Raw genomic sequence first — 20984 nt, 5'->3', positions numbered from 1 at the left:
CTAGACAACTGCGCCAGATTTGGTCCCTGGACACCTGCACCAGATGTTGTCCCTGGACACCTGCAGCAGATGTTGTCCCTGGATACCTGAATCAGATGTTGTCCCTTTGACACCTGTGACAGATGTTGTCCCTGGACACCTGCACCAGATGTTGTCCCTGGACACCAGCGCCAGATATTGTCCCCTGCGATCTGCACCAGACGTTGTCTCCGGACACCTGCACCAGATGTTGTCCCTGGACACCTGCAGCAGATGTTTTCCCTGGACATTTGCGCAAGCCCTGGACACCTTCACCAGATGTTGTTGCTGGACATCTGCGCCAGCCCTGGACACCTGCACCAGATGTGGTCCCTGGACACCTGCAGCAGATGTTTCCCTGGACACCTGTGCCAGATGTTGTCCCAGGCACCTGCACCAGATGTTGTCCCTGGACACCTGCGCCAGACGTTGTCCCGTGGACACCAGCAGCAGATGATGTCCATTGACACCTGCACCAGATGTTGTCCCTTGACACCTGAAGCAGGTGTTGTACCTGGACACCACCAACAGATGTTGTCCCAGGACACCTGCATCAGATGTTGTCCCTGGAAACCTGTGTGAGATGTTGTCCTGGACACCTGCAGCAGATGTTGTCCCTGGACACCTGCACCAGATGTTGTCCCTGGACACCTGTGCCAGATGTTGTCCCTGGAAACCTGCAGCAGATGTTGTCCTTGGACACCTACAGCAGATGTTGTCCCTGGGCATTTGCACCAGATGTTTTCCCTGGACACCTGTGCCAGATTTTGTCCCTGGACACCTGCAGCAGATGTTGTTCTTGGACACCTGCAGCAGATGTTGTCCCTGGACACTTGCAGCAGATGTTGTGCCTGGACACCTGCAGCAGATGTTGTCCCTGGACACCTGCGTTAGATGTTGTCCCCTAGACACCTGTGCCAGATGTCGTCCCTGGACACCTTCGTCAGATGTTGTCCCCTAGACACCTGCACCAGATGTTGCCCCTGGACACCTGCGCCAGATGTTGTCCTCTGGACACCAGCAGCAGATGTTGTCCCTGGACATCTGCGCCAGATGTCGTCCCTGGACACCTGCAGCAGATGTTGTCTCTGGACACCTACAGCAGATGTTTTCTCTGGGCACCTGTGCCAGATGTTGTTCTGGACACCTGCACCAGATGTTGTCCCTTCACACCTGCACCATATGTTGTCCCTGGACACCTGCAGCAGGTGTTGTCCCTGGACACCTGCAGCAGATGTTGTCCCTGGACACTTGCGTCAGATGTTGTCCCCTGGGCAAATTTGCCAGATGTCGTCCCTGGACACCTTCGTCAGATGTTGTCCCCTTGACACCTGTGCCAGATGTCGTCCTTGGACACCTGCACCAGATGTTGTCACTGGACATCTGCGCCAGATGTTGTCGCTGGACATCTGCACCAGATGTTGTCCCTGGACACCTGCGCCTAATGTTGTCCATGGACACCTGCAGCAGTTGTTGTCCCTGGACACCTGTGCCAGATGTTGTCCTCGGACACCTGCAGCAGATGTTGTCACTGGACACCTTTGCCAGATGTTGTCCCTAGACACCTGCCCCAGATGTTGTCCCTGGGCACCTGCGCAAGATGTTGTCCCTGGACACCTGCGCCAGACTTGGTCCCTGGACACCTGCTCCAGATGTTGTCCCTGGACACCTGTGCCAGATGTTGTCCCTGGACACCTGCAGCAGATGTTGTTCTTGGACACCTGCAGCAGATGTTGTCCCTGGACACTTGCAGCAGATGTTGTGCCTGGACACCTGCAGCAGATGTTGTCCCTGGACACCTGCGTTAGATGTTGTCCCCTAGACACCTGTGCCAGATGTCGTCCCTGGACACCTTCGTCAGATGTTGTCCCCTAGACACCTGCACCAGATGTTGCCCCTGGACACCTGCGCCAGATGTTGTCCTCTGGACACCAGCAGCAGATGTTGTCCCTGGACATCTGCGCCAGATGTCGTCCCTGGACACCTGCAGCAGATGTTGTCTCTGGAAACCTACAGCAGATGTTTTCTCTGGGCACCTGTGCCAGATGTTGTTCTGGACACCTGCACCAGATGTTGTCCCTTCACACCTGCACCATATGTTGTCCCTGGACACCTGCAGCAGGTGTTGTCCCTGGACACCTGCAGCAGATGTTGTCCCTGGACACTTGCGTCAGATGTTGTCCCCTGGGCAAATTTGCCAGATGTCGTCCCTGGACACCTTCGTCAGATGTTGTCCCCTTGACACCTGTGCCAGATGTCGTCCTTGGACACCTGCACCAGATGTTGTCACTGGACATCTGCGCCAGATGTTGTCGCTGGACATCTGCACCAGATGTTGTCCCTGGACACCTGCGCCTAATGTTGTCCATGGACACCTGCAGCAGTTGTTGTCCCTGGACACCTGTGCCAGATGTTGTCCTCGGACACCTGCAGCAGATGTTGTCACTGGACACCTTTGCCAGATGTTGTCCCTAGACACCTGCCCCAGATGTTGTCCCTGGGCACCTGCGCAAGATGTTGTCCCTGGACACCTGCGCCAGACTTGGTCCCTGGACACCTGCTCCAGATGTTGTCCCTGGACACCTGTGCCAGATGTTGTCCCTGGACACCTGCAGCAGATGTTGTCCCTGGACAACTGCGTAATATGGTGTCATCTTGACACCTATGCTTGATGTTGTCCCTGGACACCTGCACCAGATGTTGTCCCTGGACACCTGTGCCAGATGTTGTCCCTGGACACCTGCACCAGATGTTGTCCCTGGACACCTGCGCCGAATGTTGTCCCTGGACATCTGCAGAAGATATTGTCCATGGACACCTTCAGCAGATGTTGTCCCTAGACACCTGCAGCAGATGTTGTCTCTTGACACCTGCGTCAGATATTGTCCCGTGAACACCTGTGCCAGATGTTGTCCCTGGACACCTGCACCAGATGTTGTCCCTAGACACCTGCCCCAGATGTCATCCCTTGGACACCAGCAGCAGATGCTGTCCCTGGACACCTGAGCCAGATGTCGTCCCTGGACACCTGCAGCAGATGTCGTCCCAGGACACCTGCAGCAGATGTTGTCCCTGGACACCTGCAGCAGATGTTGTCCCTGGACAACTGCAGCAGATGTTGTCCCTAGACACCTGTGCAAAATTATGTCCCTGGACACCCGCACCAGATGTGGTCCCTAGACACCTGCACCAGATGTTGTCCCTGGACACCTGCAGCAGATGTTTCCCTGGACACCTGCGTCATATGTTGTCCCCTGGACACCTGTGCCAGATGTTGTCCCTGGACACATGCACCTGATGTTGTTCCTGGACATCTGCGCCAGATGTTGTCCTTGGACACGTGCTCCAAATAATATCCATAGACACCTGCAGCAGATGTTATCTCTGGACACCTGGAGCAGATGTCCCTGGATACCTGCGCCAGATGTTCTCCTTGGACACCTTCACCAGATGTTCTCTCTGGACACCTGCACCAGATGTTGTCCCTGGACACCTGGGCCAGATTTTATCACTGGACACCTGCAGCAGATGTTGTCCCTGGACATCTTTGCCAGATGTTGTCCCTGGACACCTGCACCAGATGTTGTCCCTGGGCACCTGCGCAAGATGGTGTCTCTGGACACTTGCGCCAGACTTGGTCCCTGGACACCTGCTCCAGATGTTGTTCCTGGACACCTGTGCCAGATGTTATCCCTGGACACCTGCACCAGATGTTGTCCCAGGACTCCTGCGCCAGGTGTTGTCCCTGGACACATGCAACAGAGGTGTTCCATGGACACCTGCAGCAGATGTTGTCCTTGGACACATGCAACAGATTTCAGATGTTGTCCCTGGACACCTGCGTCAGATGTTTTCCCCTGGACACCTGTGCCAGATGTTGTCCCGGGACATCTGCGGCAGATGTTGACCCTGGCCACCTGCACCAGATGTTGTACCAGGACACCTGCACCAGATGTTGTCCCTGAATACCTGCGCCAGAGTTTGTCCTTCGACACCTGCACCAGATGTTGTTCATGGACACCTGCACCAGATGTTGTCGCTGGACACCTGCACCAGATGTTGTCCCTGGATACCTGCAGCAGATGTTGTCCTTGAACACCTGCAGCAGCTGTTGTCCCTGGATACCTGTGCCAGATGTTGTCCCTGGACACCTTCTGCTGATGTTGTCCCTGGACACCTGCACCAGATGTGGTCCCTGGACACCTTCACCAGATGTTGTCCTTGGACACCTGCAGTAGGTGTTGTCCCTGGACAAATGCAGCAGATGTTGTCCCTGGACACTTGCAGCAGATGTTGTCGTTGGACACCTGCAGCAGATGTTGTCCCTCGACACCTGCGTCAGATGTTGTCCCCTGGGCACCTTTGCCAGATGTCGTCCCTGGACACCTTCGTCAGATGTTGTCCCCTGGACACCTGTGCTAGATGTCGTCCCTCGACACCTTCACCAGATGGTATCCCTGGACATCTGCGCCAGATGTTGTCCCTGGATATCTGCGCCAGATGTTGTCCTTGGACACCTTCGAAAGATGTTGTCCCTGGACACCTGCAGCAGATGTTGTCCCTGGACACCTGCAGCAGATGTTGTCCCTGGACACCTATGCCAGATGTTGTCCCTGGACACCTGCGCAAGATGTTGTCCCTGGACACCTGCACCAGACGTTGTCCCTGGACACCTGCGCCAGATGTTGTCCCTGGACACCTGCGCCAGATGTTGTCCCTAAACACGTTAGTCAGATGTTGTCCCTAGACAACTGCGCCAGATTTGGTCCCTGGACACCTGCACCAGATGTTGTCCCTGGACACCTGCTGCAGATGTTGTCCCTGGATACCTGAATCAGATGTTGTCCCTTTGACACCTGTGACAGATGTTGTCCCTGGACACCTGCACCAGATGTTGTCCCTGGACACCAGCGCCAGATATTGTCCCATGCGATCTGCACCAGATGTTGTCTCCGGACACCTGCACCAGATGTTGTCCCTGGACACCTGCAGCAGATGTTTTCCCTGGACATTTGCGCAAGCCCTGGACACCTTCAGCAGATGTTGTTGCTGGACATCTGCGCCAGCCCTAGACACCTGCACCAGATGTGGTCCCTGGACACCTGCAGCAGATGTTTCCCTGGACACCTGTGCCAGATGTTGTCCCAGGCACCTGCACCAGATGTTGTCCCTGGACACCTGCGCCAGACGTTGTCCCGTGGACACCAGCAGCAGATGATGTCCATTGACACCTGCACCAGATGTTGTCCCTTGACACCTGAAGCAGGTGTTGTACCTGGACACCACCAACAGATGTTGTCCCAGGACACCTGCATCAGATGTTGTCCCTGGAAACCTGTGTGAGATGTTGTCCTGGACACCTGCAGCAGATGTTGTCCCTGGACACCTGCACCAGATGTTGTCCCTGGACACCTGTGCCAGATGTTGTCCCTGGAAACCTACAGCAGATGTTGTCCTTGGACACCTACAGCAGATGTTGTCCCTGGGCATTTGCACCAGATGTTTTCCCTGGACACCTGTGCCAGATTTTGTCCCTGGACACCTGCAGCAGATGTTGTTCTTGGACACCTGCATCAGATGTTGTCCCTGGACACTTGCAGCAGATGTTGTGCCTGGACACCTGCAGCAGATGTTGTCCCTGGACACCTGCGTTAGATGTTGTCCCCTAGACACCTGTGCCAGATGTCGTCCCTGGACACCTTCGTCAGATGTTGTCCCCTAAACACCTGTGCCAGAAGTCGTCCCTGGACACCTGCGACAGATGTTGTCCCTGGACATCTGCGCCAGTTGTCCCTGGACATCTGCGCCTGTTGTCCCTGGACACCCGCGCCAGATGTTGTCCCTGGACACATGCAGCAGATGTTGTACCTGGACACCTGCGCCAGATGTTGTCCTTGGACACCTGCAGCAAATGTTGTCCCTGGACACCTGCAGCAAATGTTGTCCCTGGACACCTGCGCCAGTTGTTGTCCTTGGACACCTGCGAAAGATGTTGTCCCTTTACACCTGCGCCAGATTTGGTGTCTGGACACCTGCACCAGATGTTGTCCCTGGACACCGGTGCCAGATGTTGTCCCTCTACACCTGCAGCAGATGTTGTCCCTGGACACCTGCGTCAGATGTTGTCCCCTGGACACCTGTGCATGATGTTGTCCCTGGAAACCTGCACCAGATGTGGTCCCTGGACACCTGTGCCAGATGTTGTCCCTGGACACCTGTGCCAGATGTTGTCGTTGGACACTTGCAGCAGATGTTGTCCCTAGACACCTGCGTCAGATGTGGTCCGCTGGGCACCTTTGCCAGATGTCGTCCCTGGACACCTTCGTCAGATGTTGTCTCCTGGACACCTGTGCCAGATGTCGTCCCTGGACACCTGCACCAGATGTTGATTCTGGACATCTGCGCCAGATGTTGTCCCTAGACATCTGCAGCGGATGTTGTCCCTGGACTTCTGTGCCAGACGTTATCCCTGGATACCTGCGCAAGATGTTGTCCCTGGACACCTGCACCAGATGTTGTCCCTGGACACCTGCATCAGATGTTGTCCCTTTGACACCTGTGTCAGATGTGGTCCCTGGACACCTGCACCAGATGTTGTCCCTGGACACATGTGCCAGATGTTGTCCCTAGACACCTGCACCAGATGTTGCCCCTGGACACTTGCGCCAGATGTTGTCCCTGGACTCCTGTGCCACATGTAGTCCCTAGACATCTGCGCCAGATTTGGTCCCTGGACACCTCCACCAGATGTTGTCCCTGGACACCTGTGCCAGATGTTGTCCCTGGACACCTGCGCCAGATGTTGTCCCTGAACACGTGCGCCAGATGTTGTCCCTGGACACCTGCGACAGATGTTGTCCCTGGACACATGCGCCAGATGTTGTCCTAGGACACCTGTGCCAGATGTTGTCCCTGGACACCTGTGCCAGATGTTGTCCCTGGACACCTGCGCAAGATGTTGTCCCTCGACACCTGCACCAGATGTTGTCCCTGGACACCTGCGCCAGATGTTGCCCCTGGACACCTGCGCCAGATGTTGTCCCTGGACACCTGTGCCAGATGTTGTCCTTGGACAACTGCGCCAGATGTTGTCCCTGGACACCTGCACCAGATGTTGTCCCTGGACACCTGCGCCAGATGTTGTCCCTGGAATTCTGCGCAAGATGTTGTCCCTGGACACCTGCACCAGATGTTGTCATCTAGACACCTGCGCCAGATGTTGCCCCTGGACACTTGCGCCAGATGTTGTCCCTGGACTCCTGTGCCACATGTAGTCCCTAGACATCTGCGCCAGATTTAGTCCCTGGACACCTCCACCAGATGTTGTCCCTGGACACCTGTGCCAGATGTTGTCCCTGGACACCTGCGCCAGATGTTGTCCCTGGACACGTGCGCCAGATGTTGTCCCTGGACACCTGCGACAGATGTTGTCCCTGGACACATGCGCCAGATGTTGTCCTAGGACACCTGTGCCAGATGTTGTCCCTGGACACCTGTGCCAGATGTTGTCCATGGACACCTGCACCAAATGTTGACCCTGGACAGGTAGCAAGTCTGCAAGATTAAAGACCAGCATTATAAACAAATTCATGCTATCATTAAATCAAGTTATAAATTATAAGGAGCTTTGCTCTGGAGGTAAGACATATCCAGATCACCTAAGAAGGTGAAGGAGAGTGTAAAGTGTTCAGACTGAGATGCTTGGCCTCTGAGCATTTGTGACCGATCAGCCAGAAAGGTCGATATTGTCTGCCAGAAAAAACAAGTGTGAAGGTAAATCTGGGATATTAATGCTTATTATAACTCTTGACAAAGAGCATTGAAATGGATAACGAGGAATGGTCATAGTCAAGGCCGAAGGTTTCATGACCTGAAGGTATTACGACCAAACAGCTGGTATACAAAAAGTTAAGCCACCAGGAGAAGAATTAAGTTATTTACCACAAGATCAGAAATTCCTTAAACAAGGGATTTTACGCATTTACCGCGTGAAGCTAATCCTAAGTATTTAAAACTTCCCAAGTTAAAAGAAATAAAAATATAAAATTTTATGAACACTTCTATATTCGATTAAATTTATTAAAATGTAGTCTAAACTAGCTACACTATAACCATCACACATCGGACGGATTATATAAAAAAAATATAGATGTTCATTCATAGTTATCAAGGAGCAAACCGTCCTCAGACCAAATCCATTCCATACAGCGGTCGACCCCAATGACGTATTCATAAATTTTAGCATGCTGTTCATTGAAAACGGGAGTTTTCTCAATTATAAATTAATATTATGATATATTAATATATCGTGCGTATATAGGCATAGGTTAGATTAGGTTAGGTATCTTGGTTCTATTGGCGATTATTTGTATTTATTGTACGTGGGTGAAGCATTTATACCGTTGTGGTTCGAACAAAATTCGTCAGAGAACAACCCGTCCTCGACTCAAGTCCATTACATTCAGCGGTCATGCCCACAGACGCATTCATAAATTTTAACATACTGTTTATTCAAAACGGGAATTTTCTCAAATATAAATTAATATTATAATATATTAGCATATTGTGTATATATAGGCATAGGTTAGGTTAGGTTAGGTGTTTAGGTTCTGTTGGTGATTATTTGTATTTGTAGTACGTGGGTGAAGTATTTATAGCGTTGTGATTCGAACGAAATTCGTCAGTGAAGCACTTGTTCCGGATATGTTCGAACGTCAGCAGTTATGAGTCGTGTGTAAACCGCTTTTCATTCATAAACAGGGGGTTTGGCGGGTGCATGGAATCACTTTTGGATCTTTGTTTGGAGGACGGGCTGCAGAGAAGCAGTTATTCCGGAAGTGTTCGAACGTCATCAGTTGTGAGTCGTGTGTAAACCGTTTTTCATTCATAAACAGTATGGGGTTTGGCGGGTGCATGGAATCACTTTTCGGTCTTTGTTTGGAGGACGGGCTGTCCGGAAACAAGTGCTTTACTGACGACTTTTGTTTGAACCACAACGCTGTAAATGCTTCACCCACGTACTACAAAAACAAATAATCGGCAACAGAACCAAAAAACGTAACCTAACCTATGCCTATATATGCACAAAATGTTAATATATTATAATATTAATTTATATTTGAGAAAATTCCCGTTTTGAATGAAGAGCATGCTAAAATTTATGAATGCGTCTGTGGGGTCGACCGCTGGATGGAATAGACTTGAGTCGAGGACGGGTTGATCGTTTTACTGATTATATGTGAATGGTTCGGAGGTCGCCTCGAGGCTTTACAAGGTTACTTGGAGGAAGTGTCAGGCAAAAGCTGGCAGACGACCTGGTTGAGGATCCCTGATCACACCCGGCTTGTGACCTGCAGTTTATGGTCGGCGTCTGTTAGTCAGCACCTTTGGTCATCAGTAGCACAATGGAAGAGAAACACGAAAGTTTGTGTATTTTATTTTCTATAATGGTTACACTTTTTTGAACATTTGGTGAATTCCATTGGTCTATATTTGTGTTGGTTTCTATTTTGAGATATCCCCTAGGCTACGTGTCCTCGTTAAAGTATTCTTTGCTAATCTTATATAAATAAAAATGGAAATGTTCGTTTGTTCAAAATCGCTTATCTCTGAAAATTACTTATCTTTTTCTTTAAAACTTTAACACAACGTTGCATTCGCATTTGAGCATGTTTTTATAGATATCACGTCTGTGACGAAGAATAGTATTTTTTTTTTTTTTTTAACTTTTTCACGAGATGAGAATCTTTGAAACCTCTTTACCGATTGCTTTGAAATTTTGACACGAAGTTGCATTCGAACAGAGGTGGTTTTTAAATACCTACTATATACATGCCTCATCTATGACAAGATTTTTTTTTTCTTTAAAAACGGCGCCATCTGTCGGACGTAAGAGCAAAACACGCTTTTCAAAATGTTAAGATTTTATTTCAATGTTTTAGATTGTATTGATAAATTGATTTTTCCTAGATTATAATTTATTATTTGGATTTAGGTATTTTGTGACGTTGCGTTTGAACTGAACTGCGTTGTTAAACATAATGTTCATTTCGTGAGTATATATTTTTTTATTTGTTTTTAATTTATTTTAACTGTTCTTATTTCTCAGCGCAATTGGTGGTGAAATTGAGCAGTGTCGCTTGATCTACGTTAGAATTGTAATATTTAGTTAGTAATTTTTTTTTTTTTTTTTTTTTTTAAACAAAACCAAAAAAAATTAAACGCGTTTACTTCAGATGTAAATGTGCAACAAACAGTTAGTAATCCACCGGCAACAACGTTAACTGCTTTCTTAGTTATGTCAAATGACGCGTTTGCAAAAACTGCTGTATTAGGAAGTTCCTACGTATTACACGTGGAATGCCAGTAGAAAATCATTTGAACGACTCAAACAAGGAGAGCGATTAGACTGACAACCTGGCATATTGAAATAAACAACGATAGGCAGACTATACACCGTGCATTCCAATAAAGGTTTTCTTTCTTCGCATGCTGTTAGTAAATGTGCCTGGATCCACGTCTTCCATCAATTGAGATTTGTCAACGGCTTTACACATGCTCATTTCCTTAGTGCATGTAAAGCTCTGAATTAATTGGAGAACGACAGACACTAGGATGTATGCATTAATGACACGTCACATCCAAATCAAATTCGTGCATTGTTTGCAATCATATTGACCATCAGCTCCTTCATCTCCAACAGAAATATGAGAAATATAAATAGCACATAGCTGAAGATATTGTCCGTCGAATTCGCAAGGAAAACTCAAATATGAACATGGATTTCGCGACAGAAATTTACAACGAAGCGTTGATAATGACTGAAGATTTGTGCTTAGAAATCGCGAACAAAGTTCTCAATTGGAAATGCTATTACCGAATCGATCTGCTGCTTCGTTCGATGTAGAATTGCGTCGTGAACAAAGTTACAACACGGGTGATCTGTTGTCGTATGTGCAATCAAATATTCCTAATCTAACGCTTGCGCGAAAAGGCATTTACCATCAATTCAAATTTTTAGTAACGGGCCTGGAGAAATCTTCTTTAATGTGCCAGGAAGAACTGGTATAACCTTCCTAATTAGATTGATTCTGGCAGCATTTAGATCCCAAAATGGCATTGCCTTGACACTTGCATCTTCCGGAATTGCTGCGACATTGCTACCAGGTGGAAGAACTGCTACCTCAGATTTGAAATTGCCATTGAACGTGCAATTCATTGAAACTACCACGTGCAATGTTTCAAAAGCATCCGGCACACGAACTTGACAAAACTATTCAGTAACACTCAAAGCGAGGCAGGCACATAAGTCCGTGGACACTGTTGAGGAAGCGGATGAAGCGGTTAATTATCCAACATAATTTTTTAATTCACTTGATCTGCCAGAGATACAATCACACCTACGGCAATTGAATATCGGCGTGCCAATTATCATGTTGAGAAATATCAACCAACCAAAACTTTGCAACGCCACGTGGGTTGCAGTAAAAAAAATCATTGACGTCGCAGAAGCAACAATCTTGACAGGACCTTACAAAGATGTACTCGCATAACTGATTCAAACGTATATGCAATTTGAACAAATCCAAAAGGGCCGTGACGAGGATTCTAACCTGTGTCCGGGAGCATCCCAGACACTGCCTTAATCGACTGAGTTATGGATGTCTGGGATGCTCCCGGACGCAGGTTAGAATCCTCGTCAAGGCCCTTGGGTATTTGTTCATTTGATACATCACGTTAGTGTGATCTGTGTTAGATATATACCATTTCACTTTAAGAGATTGCAATTTCCAATTAGATTTGCGTTTGCAATCGCCATAAACAAAGCTGGGGCCAATCTTTAGAATTGTGCAGTTTATATCTAGACACGGATTGCTTCTCACATGGACAATTATATTTTGCGTGTTCTAGTCGGCAAACCATACAATCTCTCTCTCTCCACAGACAATGGAACAATAAAAAATATTGTATACCCACAAGCATTGTAAAATTAAACATATTAGAAACGTGCACTCTTCTTTCTTTCCCACTTACAGACTGAGCCACAGCAACGCGTGGCGGGTACTGCTAGTTGTAAATATTTATTTTAATTTTCGCGTTTAGTTCTCTGGCAAGTAACTATACACATTTTTAAGTATAACGTAACTAGTGGCCAATTGTCCTAGGTCAGATTCTGACCTGCTGATAACAAATACTCTCGTTTGTGAATAGTAACTTCAAAGATTAGTTATAAAAGTTCTAATATATTCCAGTGGAGTCCCGCAATACGGAGGCCAGTCGTGTAGCGCAACGCAGGGAGGAATACGCTACGTGTAAGTATACTTCATCTATATTTTTATTTTCTTTCAAAGTTTGAACTCTAGTGATCCTTGCTGTGACTATTCTTCCAGCCAAGCATGGTAAGCGTCTTCCTTCTCGAGGAAAGTCTACCAGTCTGCTCGGCAAGCCTCTACCCGAGACTGAAAACCCAACTGCTGCTTATGTTCCTGCTTCTGATATATATTCCGGCGTGTCTGCTGCTGCTAGTCGTGCTTTTGACAACGCTGAAGCATATGTTCCCTTCTGTCTTGTCTACGCTCCTGGTTCCCGTGCCGCTGCTGCCGCTGCCGGCGAAGTCGTCCCCCCAGACACAACTTGCCCAAACTGCAAGGTAAACCTTCTGCTTAAGCTTTTCATGGCATATTTTAAGTGAAAATCGCACAAACGGCATTGTTTGCCAAACATAAAGCTGTTAAGTGTCTAGGTTTGTCCCGGTAAATGTCTTTTAATAAAGCTTTACTATCCCTTCATCCTCTTCCAGGAGGGTGAGGTGACTCGCAGGTTCGACATGTGTGGCCTGTTGTCCATGTTCTGTAAGCCGGAGACGAGGTGCCGGGTGTGTGGGTTCGTGGCACACAAGGAGTGAGCCCCTCGTCACAGCCCTGGGGGAGGTGTAAACCCTTAGAGACCTTCGGGGAGAAAAAAAACAAAATTGTATAATTTTTAATGGTTCTTGAATGCCTCAAAATTAATATTTTTTTTAATGTGTGGTAAAGACGATAACGGCAATTGCCGGCATGTTTTAATATTTATAATGTTGTACATTTTTAGATTGACTTTCTGTAAGTGGCTTTATTAAGCCTGTAGAATTACATAATTTCCTAAATGAACTATTAAATTTTACTACAAAAGCTTCGCACTTCTATTGACCTCACTGATTCGGCGCTACTTCACCACGTGACTGTCTCAAAGGCGTCATAATCACTAGAGTAATGGTTACATAATTTAATTTAAGACGGTAAATACGCTTAAGACAGCCGTTCTGAAAGCAAAAGATAAGACATGCCCAGCCTTAAGACCATGGTATGTGACACTATACTTCATGTGGTCTTCAAAGTGACCACATGAAATAATAAATATGCTTAATATGCTTGGAAATTGTTCCCACTTAAGACAGGTTATCCCTCCGTCCTCCATCTGGTCATGGCACCTCCCAAGCGGCTCCTCTTTCCCCCCCCCCCCTCCCCTTGGGGGTGGAGTCCACACTTCATTGTGTTAATGAGGAGGGTTTACAGGCGCCACTGTACGTAGTGGGCGCACAATGAAAAAGTTAGATTTAATATAATCTGATTAAATGTGGAAGTGGGAGGTCTGGGTTGTGAACCTTTTCAGATCTGACACTAGCAGGCAATGAGTTGGGAGGGGGGCAGTTGTTATAGGCTTGGGAATCTTTCTAATGGGTCAGTAGTTGCCGGTGTATATCAAATGTCACCATGACGTTGACAGCCTTTCTGTACCTTTGGTAGTAAGGAGGATGGTTGCGGGACAGTTGCCACCCCTGTCTATATTAACCTAGTTGTGGTTGCGGGGGTTGAGCTCTGCTCTTTCCGGTGCCTTTCAACTGTCAATTTTTTGTCCAAAATATATATATATATTATATATATACATATATATACTATAATATATTTTTCTGTCTCTCTGTTTACTGGTTTACGTCCTCATATGATGGCCCAAGTGTTAAACATCTTAAATGATCGTTATAGCATCCGTTATTACCATAGAGCGGAGATTGCACGGTTATTTCAGTGGTAGTGGGTGGAGCGGCAGAGATATTACAATAGAATAGGAGATGAAGTACTTGTTGAAACGGACAGAGTATGATCTAGGGGATATCACACCAAACCTGTCTCCTGAAGCCTACATAAAAAGAATTACGTCTGCGGCATATGCGAGGCTGGCTAACATCAGAACAGCATTCAGGAACCTGTGTAAGAAATCATTCAGAATCTTGTATACCACATATGTTAGACCAATCCTGGAGTATGTGGCCCGAGCATGGAGCGCATACCTTGTCAAGCACAAGACGATGCTGGAAAAAGTTCAGAGGTATACCACTAGACTAGTCCCAGAACTAAGAGGCATGAGTTACGAGGAAAGGCTGCGGGAAATGCACCTTACGACATTGGATGACAGAAGAGTAAGGGAAGACATTATCACTACCTACAAAATCCTCAGGGGTATTGATAGGGTAGACAAGGATTAACTACCGGTGGAATGCGAACAATTGGACACAGGTGGAACCTGAGTACCCACATGAGCCACAGGAACGTTAGAAAGAACTTTTTCAGTGCCAGAGTAGTTAACAGGTGGAATGCAATAGGCAGTGATGTGGGGGAGGCTGACTCCATACACAGTTTTAAATGTAGATATGACATAGCCCAGTAGGCTCAGGAATCTGTACACCAGTCGATTGACGTTTGAGAGGCGGGACCAAAGAGCCGAAGCTTAACCCCAGCAAGCACAAATAGGTGAGTACACACACACACAAAGTAATTTGTTTAGTATCAGAGTAGTTAACAAATGGAATGTATTAAGCAGTGATGTGGTGGAGGCAGACTCCATATACAATATCAAATGTAGATTTGATAAAGCCCAACAAGCTCCATAATCTGTACACCAGTTGATTGACGATTGAGAGGCGGGACTAAGGAGCCAAAGTTCAACCCCCGCAAACACAACAACTAGGTGAGAGCACACACACGCACACACACACACACACACACGATATACATTTAACAATTGTCTAGCTCACAATTTTTATGGAAAAACATTGTAACTCGTGCCTAAAGTTTTTTTAATCCCAGCTGCAGAAAATAAGGATGAAGGTGCACTGTTACATGAACTGGCCGGAGGATAAAACAATGACACTCGCGAGGTCTTACTTCCGAGGCAATGTTCAGCTGACAACAATGTTTTCACACTAAACATACACGCTATTATGTTTAAACTTGGAATGTGCTGCATCGTCGTTTAATATACAAGCCTCTATGTTTAAAGTTGGATAATATCGTGTATGAAAGTTTTAATATAGAAGCTATTAGTGTTAAAGTTAGACGATAAGATATGTTTGAGAACAGTTTTCAATAACAAAAGTTTGACTCGAGTTTAACCACTTTATGTATGAGCATTAATGATTATTTCACAATGAAATAATATGACGTTTTCACCTTACTGTAGCAAGGGTGACGCACTTTGCTGGAACAGGGGTGTTGCACATAACTGTAGCAGAGGTGACGCCCATCAGTGTAGCAGGGGTGACACAGATTACTGTAGCAGGGGTGACACAGATTACTGTAGCAGGGGTGACACAGATTACTGTAGCAGGGGTGACACAGATTACTGTAGCAGGGGTGACACATTACTGTAGCAGGGGTGACACAGATTACTGTAGCAGGGGTGACACAGATTACTGTAGCAGGGGTGACACAGATTACTGTAGCAGGGGTGACACAGATTACTGTAGCAGGGGTGACACAGATTACTGAAGCAGGGGTGACACAGATTACTGTAGCAGGGGTGACACAGATTACTGTAGCAGGGGTGACACAGATTACTGTAGCAGGGGTGACACAGATTACTGTAGCAGTAGTGACACAGATTACTGTAGCAGGGGTGACACAGATTACTTTAGCAGGGGTGACACAGATTACTGTAGCAGGGGTGACACAGATTACTGTAGCAGGGGTGACACAGATTACTGTAGCAGGGGTGACACAGATTACTGTAGCAGGGGTGACACAGATTACTGTAGCAGGGGTGACACATTACTGTAGCAGGGGTGACACATTACTGTAGCAGGGGTGACACATTACTGTAGCAGGGAGTGACATAGATTACTGTAGCAGGGGTGACACAGGTTACTGTAGCAGGGGTGACACATTACTGTAGCAGGGGTGACACATTACTGTAGCACGGGTGACACATTACTGTAGCAGGGGTGACACATTACTGTAGCAGGGAGTGACATAGATTACTGTAGCAGGGGTGACACAGGTAACTGTAGCAGGGGTGACACATTACTGTAGCAGGGGTGAGATAGATTACTGTTGCAGGGGTGACATATTACTGTAGCAGGGGTGACACATTACTGTAGCAGGGGTGACACATTACTGTAGCAGGGGTGACACATTACTGTAGCAGGGGTGACACATTACTGTAGCAGGGGTGACACATTACTGTAGCAGGGGTGACACATTACTGTAGCAGGGGCTGACACAGATTACTGTAGCAGGGAAGATACTCATTACTGTTGCAGGGGTGACACATTACTGTAGCAGGGGTGACAGAGATTACAGAAGCATGGGTGATACAGATCTCTCTCCCTGTCTCTCTCTCTCTCTCTCTCTCTCTCTCTCTCTCTCTCTCTCTCTCTCTCTCTCTTAAAATGACGTACTATTGAAACTTTAAGCAAGAGCTGTTATCCTACCTCAGTTCATCTGGATCCTGCTTCTAGAAACTCATATATATCATGAGAAGGTACTTTGAATCTGTCACATAAGGAACTATCATAAAGGCACGGTTATATAAGGAACCTAGTGAAACTGCAAGCATGAGCTGTAATCCTACCTCACCTAAGTTGAAACCAACTCCAGAGGCCCGTTTATTTCATGAGCCAATTAAATGTATCAAAAGGAATAGCCTTTATTCATTAATAACATTAGGTAACAATAATTTAAGGATCAGGATAAGCCTGTAACCAACTTTTTGCAAGAGCCTTCATGTGCTCACTTGAACTGATCTCCCGTATATCAATCTGTTAAGCGAAAAAAAAAATCCTGACGCGAGTCAGTCAAGGGGTGAATGATCGTTAATGGAGTGATGTTCATGGGAAAGGCACTTCCAGCATAAGGCTATTGAAGGTTGAGAGCCTAGTGCTACGAATGGCAACTACTTGTAGTCCACGGAGTTGGGCCAGGTGCGGAACTTTGAGGTTATTGGCCTTGTCCATAACAATAAGACCACCAACGCCACAACGGTGTTGCAGGTTTTGATGCCAGATCGTTTCCACCAGACTTGGTCAAGATTACAGATGATACTTCTTTCCCGTCTCCAGTTTGTCCAACGATGAATGATTTGGGACAGGCAATCCAGGAGAAAGTGCATAATCTAGATGAGAGCGAACTTGTGCTTCATATAAGGTTTTGCAGCCCTTGCTGCCAAGACGGTGTGGGATGTGCTGTAGGGCTGTAAGTTTTCTGGCTGCCTTTTGAGCTAGGTTAAGGATTGTCTTCATTGTCATTGAAGAGTCGAACTTCATTCCTAAAATGTTCATTTCATCAGTGAACTCTAGGGTTTTGCCACCCAATTGCAAGCCTGCCCGACTTGCCATGTGCAGTCTAGTTATCATCATTGCTTGTGTCTTCTCAGCCGCAAATGTGACTTGCCATTTCCTACCTCAGGATGAAAACGCTGAAAGTTGGTGATTGATGATTCTTGCAACAGTTGGCATATCTTCATTTCTGTTTGTAAAGATTAGAGGGCAGTCATCAGCATAGGCTTGAGCTTCAGGAATGAGATGAAGTAGATCGTTGAAATAAATATTCCACAGCAGAGGGCCAAGCACACTACCCTGTGGAACGCTGGCACCAATTGAGTGGCTATCGGATTTTGCTCCAATAAGAACTACCCTTAGAGTCCGTTCTTGAAGGAAGTCTTTTACTAACACTAAGATGGAGCCTGAAATGCCGAGTGCTTGAAGCTTCACTACTAATCAAGAGTGCCAGACCCAATCAAAAGCTCCTGCTATATCTGGAGCAACTACACAGCTGATCCAGTGACTGATGCCACTTAGTGAAGAGATTTAGGAAGAGATCAGCAGCAGATCAGCCTTTTCTAAAACCATACACATATTAGCCATTAGCCATTAATATATTAGTCACATATTAGCCGATGATGTTAACAACATTATATATTTGCTGAGCAACTAGTGATTCTGTAATTTTACCAGTAATGGAGAGCACTGACACTGGTCTGTAGTTACCAACCACTGAGCGGCTCTTCTTGTTGTGTACTAGAAAAACATCTGTCATCTTCCATAAGGAGGGCCACATTCCTTGAGCTAGGCCGAGTTGTAAGAGGCACGTGAGAGGTGGAGCCAACAGGTCAGCGCAGCTACGTGGTAGTCTTGGACTGACCTTATCTGGCCCCAAAACTTTGCTTGTGTCTAGCGTTTTAAGATGTTGGAGAACCTCCACCTGCTGTATAACCACTTCAGTCATCCTAGACACTGTGCTTGGAGCAAGATGTGGAGGCTGACGTTCAGGATCAGGAACTTGCATTTTGGCAGCAAATTGGTTTGCCAGTAGATCAGCCTTCTTCTGATTGATGGCTAAAATAGTTCCATCCCCTCGGTTTAGAGGCGGGATAGTGACTCAGATGAGTATCCCTGCAGATCCTTCACCAGGGACCACCAGTCCTTGGATCCAACCCTTCCAGATGCAAGTTTTCTTCGAGTTTCAGATTCCCATCTGGATAAAGCACACTTCCGAACATATTTCATTATTCGACAAGATTGTCTATAAATATTTATGTTATAAGCCGAGGGATGCCTTTTAAATCTCCTCCAGGCCTTGTTGGTGGCTGCAGCTGCCTTTCGGCAGCAATATCTAAACCAAGGCTGATCAGTAGGCTTGCTCACATATTGCTGGTGAGGGATATGTCTATGTTGGAGGTCAGAATATGACTTGTGAAAGCGTTTGCTTAACTGTTCACGTCCCACTTGAGCAAGGCATTCCAATTAGTTGTTTCAAGCTCTGAGCGGAGGGCTGGCAAGTTCCCTCTGTCCCAAAACCAGGTAGTTCGAACAGATTCGTCACTTCGATCTGTCGGGATAACCAGTGTAGTAGAGACAAAATGGTCGTCTGAAGAACCAACATATCCAAGAATCCCAGAGATCTGCAGTGAACTATGCTTGCAGGAGGGTCAGTTACGACAGGATCGAGGGCCGAGACTGATATGTGGGTTGGAAAGCTCAGAAGGTTTTCAATAATGAAGACGCTTAAGAGTTTATCAAAATCCCTCGGTATCAGATACTGGTTGAGGTCACCAACATTTACAATGAGCTGGCAACTGTGCTGTATTAAGAGGGGGTCTAGGTTGTCCATCAGGAAGTTGACTGGTGAAACACCCTGCCATTGTGGTCTGTACATTGTTCATAGGAGTAATGAGGTACCTGGATTTATGCTCATTTTGAAGAATATTATTTCAAGATGACCACATCAGGGGTTGAGCAAGCACAAATTTGCTGATACACACTGCAACACCCCCTCCAGGACCCTGCCTGTCACGGCGCATCCATGAGATATAACCGGCAATTGTAGCAAAGTTCTCAGGAGTCCTGTCATCTAGAAATGTTTCTAGCAGAACAACCACATCAGGACGATGAGTGTTCACGAAGCTGTGTGTGAGATCCCCAACACTGGTAATGAGGCCCCTGATGTTGACAGAAAGAATGTTGATCGATTGACTCCTCAAGTCTGTGTGTTGCTTGAGAAGGCGGCCGTGTATGGTGGCAGACCTCGTAGCTGGTGTGTTGGTGACAGACCTCGTAGCTGGTGTGTTGGTGGCAGACCTCGTAGTTGGTGTGTTGGTGGTAGACCTCGTAGCTGGTGTGATGGTGGCAGACCTGGTAGCTGGTGTGTTGGTGGCAGACCTCGTAGCTGGTGTGTTGGTGGCAGACCTCGTAGTTGGTGTGTTGGTGGTAGACCACGTAGCTGGTGTGATGGTGGCAGACCTGGTAGCTGGTGTGTTGGTGGCAGACGTCGTAGCTGGTGTGTTGGTGGTAGACCTCGTAGCTGGTGTGATGGTGGCAGACCTCGTAGCTGGTGTGTTGGTGGCAGACCTCGTAGCTGGTGTGTTGGTGGCAGACCTGGTAGCTGGTGTGATGGTGGCAGACCTCGTAGCTGGTGTGATGGTGGCAGACCTGGTAGCTGGTGTGTTGGTGGCAGACCTCGTAGCTGGTGTGTTGGTGGTAGACCTCGTAGCTGGTGTGTTGGTGGCAGACCTCGTAGCTGGTGTGTTGGTGGCAGACCTCGTAGCTGGTGTGTTGGTGGCAGACCTGGTAGCTGGTGTGATGGTGGCAGACCTCGTAGCTGGTGTGATGGTGGCAGACCTGGTAGCTGGTGTGTTGGTGGCAGACCTCGTAGCTGGTGTGTTGGTGGTAGACCTTGTAGCTGGTGTGATGGTGGCAGACCTGGTAGCTGGTGTGTTGGTGGCAGACCTCGTAGCTGGTGTGTTGGTGACAGACCTCGTAGCTGGTGTGTTGGTGGTAGACCTCGTAGCTGGTGTGATGGTGGCAGACCTGGTAGCTGGTGTGTTGGTGGCAGACCTCGTAGCTGGTGTGTTGGTGGCAGACCTGGTAGCTGGTGTGATGGTGGCAGACCTCGTAGCTGGTGTGTTGGTGGCAGACCTCGTAGCTGGTGTGTTGGTGACAGACCTGGTAGTTGGTGTGTTGGTGGCAGACCTCGTAGCTGGTGTGTTGGTGGCAGACCTCGTAGCTGGTGTATTGGTGGCAGACCTCGTAGCTGGTGTGATGGTGGCAGACCTGGTAGCTGGTGTGTTGGTGGCAGACCTCGTAGCTGGTGTGTTGGTGGTAGACCTCGTAGCTGGTGTGATGGTGGCAGACCTGGTAGCTGGTGTGTTGGTGGCAG

General features: G+C 47.6%; 1 protein-coding gene across 1 annotated transcript; it reads left to right on the top strand.

The window, feature by feature from the left end:
* The first annotated feature begins 9290 nt into the window (after positions 1-9290).
* On the top strand, positions 9291-13187 carry LOC123749160 (uncharacterized). Its single transcript, XM_045731275.2, has 4 exons — positions 9291-9441; positions 12270-12329; positions 12408-12667; positions 12818-13187. The coding sequence occupies exons 1-4, from the start codon at positions 9423-9425 to the stop codon at positions 12920-12922; spliced, it is 444 nt and encodes a 147-aa protein (XP_045587231.1). The 5' UTR covers positions 9291-9422; the 3' UTR covers positions 12923-13187.
* Positions 13188-20984: the final 7797 nt, after the last annotated feature.

This window comes from Procambarus clarkii, chromosome 1 (assembly GCF_040958095.1).
Source record: "Procambarus clarkii isolate CNS0578487 chromosome 1, FALCON_Pclarkii_2.0, whole genome shotgun sequence".
Lineage (NCBI taxonomy): Eukaryota > Metazoa > Arthropoda > Malacostraca > Decapoda > Cambaridae > Procambarus > Procambarus clarkii.
Note: the sequence above shows the minus strand (reverse complement) of the source record. Positions and strands in the feature narration are given on the sequence as shown.

Bases quoted from the DNA above. Each gene is read 5' to 3' on its own strand.
- LOC123749160 (XM_045731275.2), top strand. The intron at 12,330-12,407 runs GTAAGTATACTT...CTATTCTTCCAG, and splicing joins CAGGGAGGAATACGCTACGT to CCAAGCATGGTAAGCGTCTT. The intron at 12,668-12,817 runs GTAAACCTTCTG...ATCCTCTTCCAG, and splicing joins CAACTTGCCCAAACTGCAAG to GAGGGTGAGGTGACTCGCAG.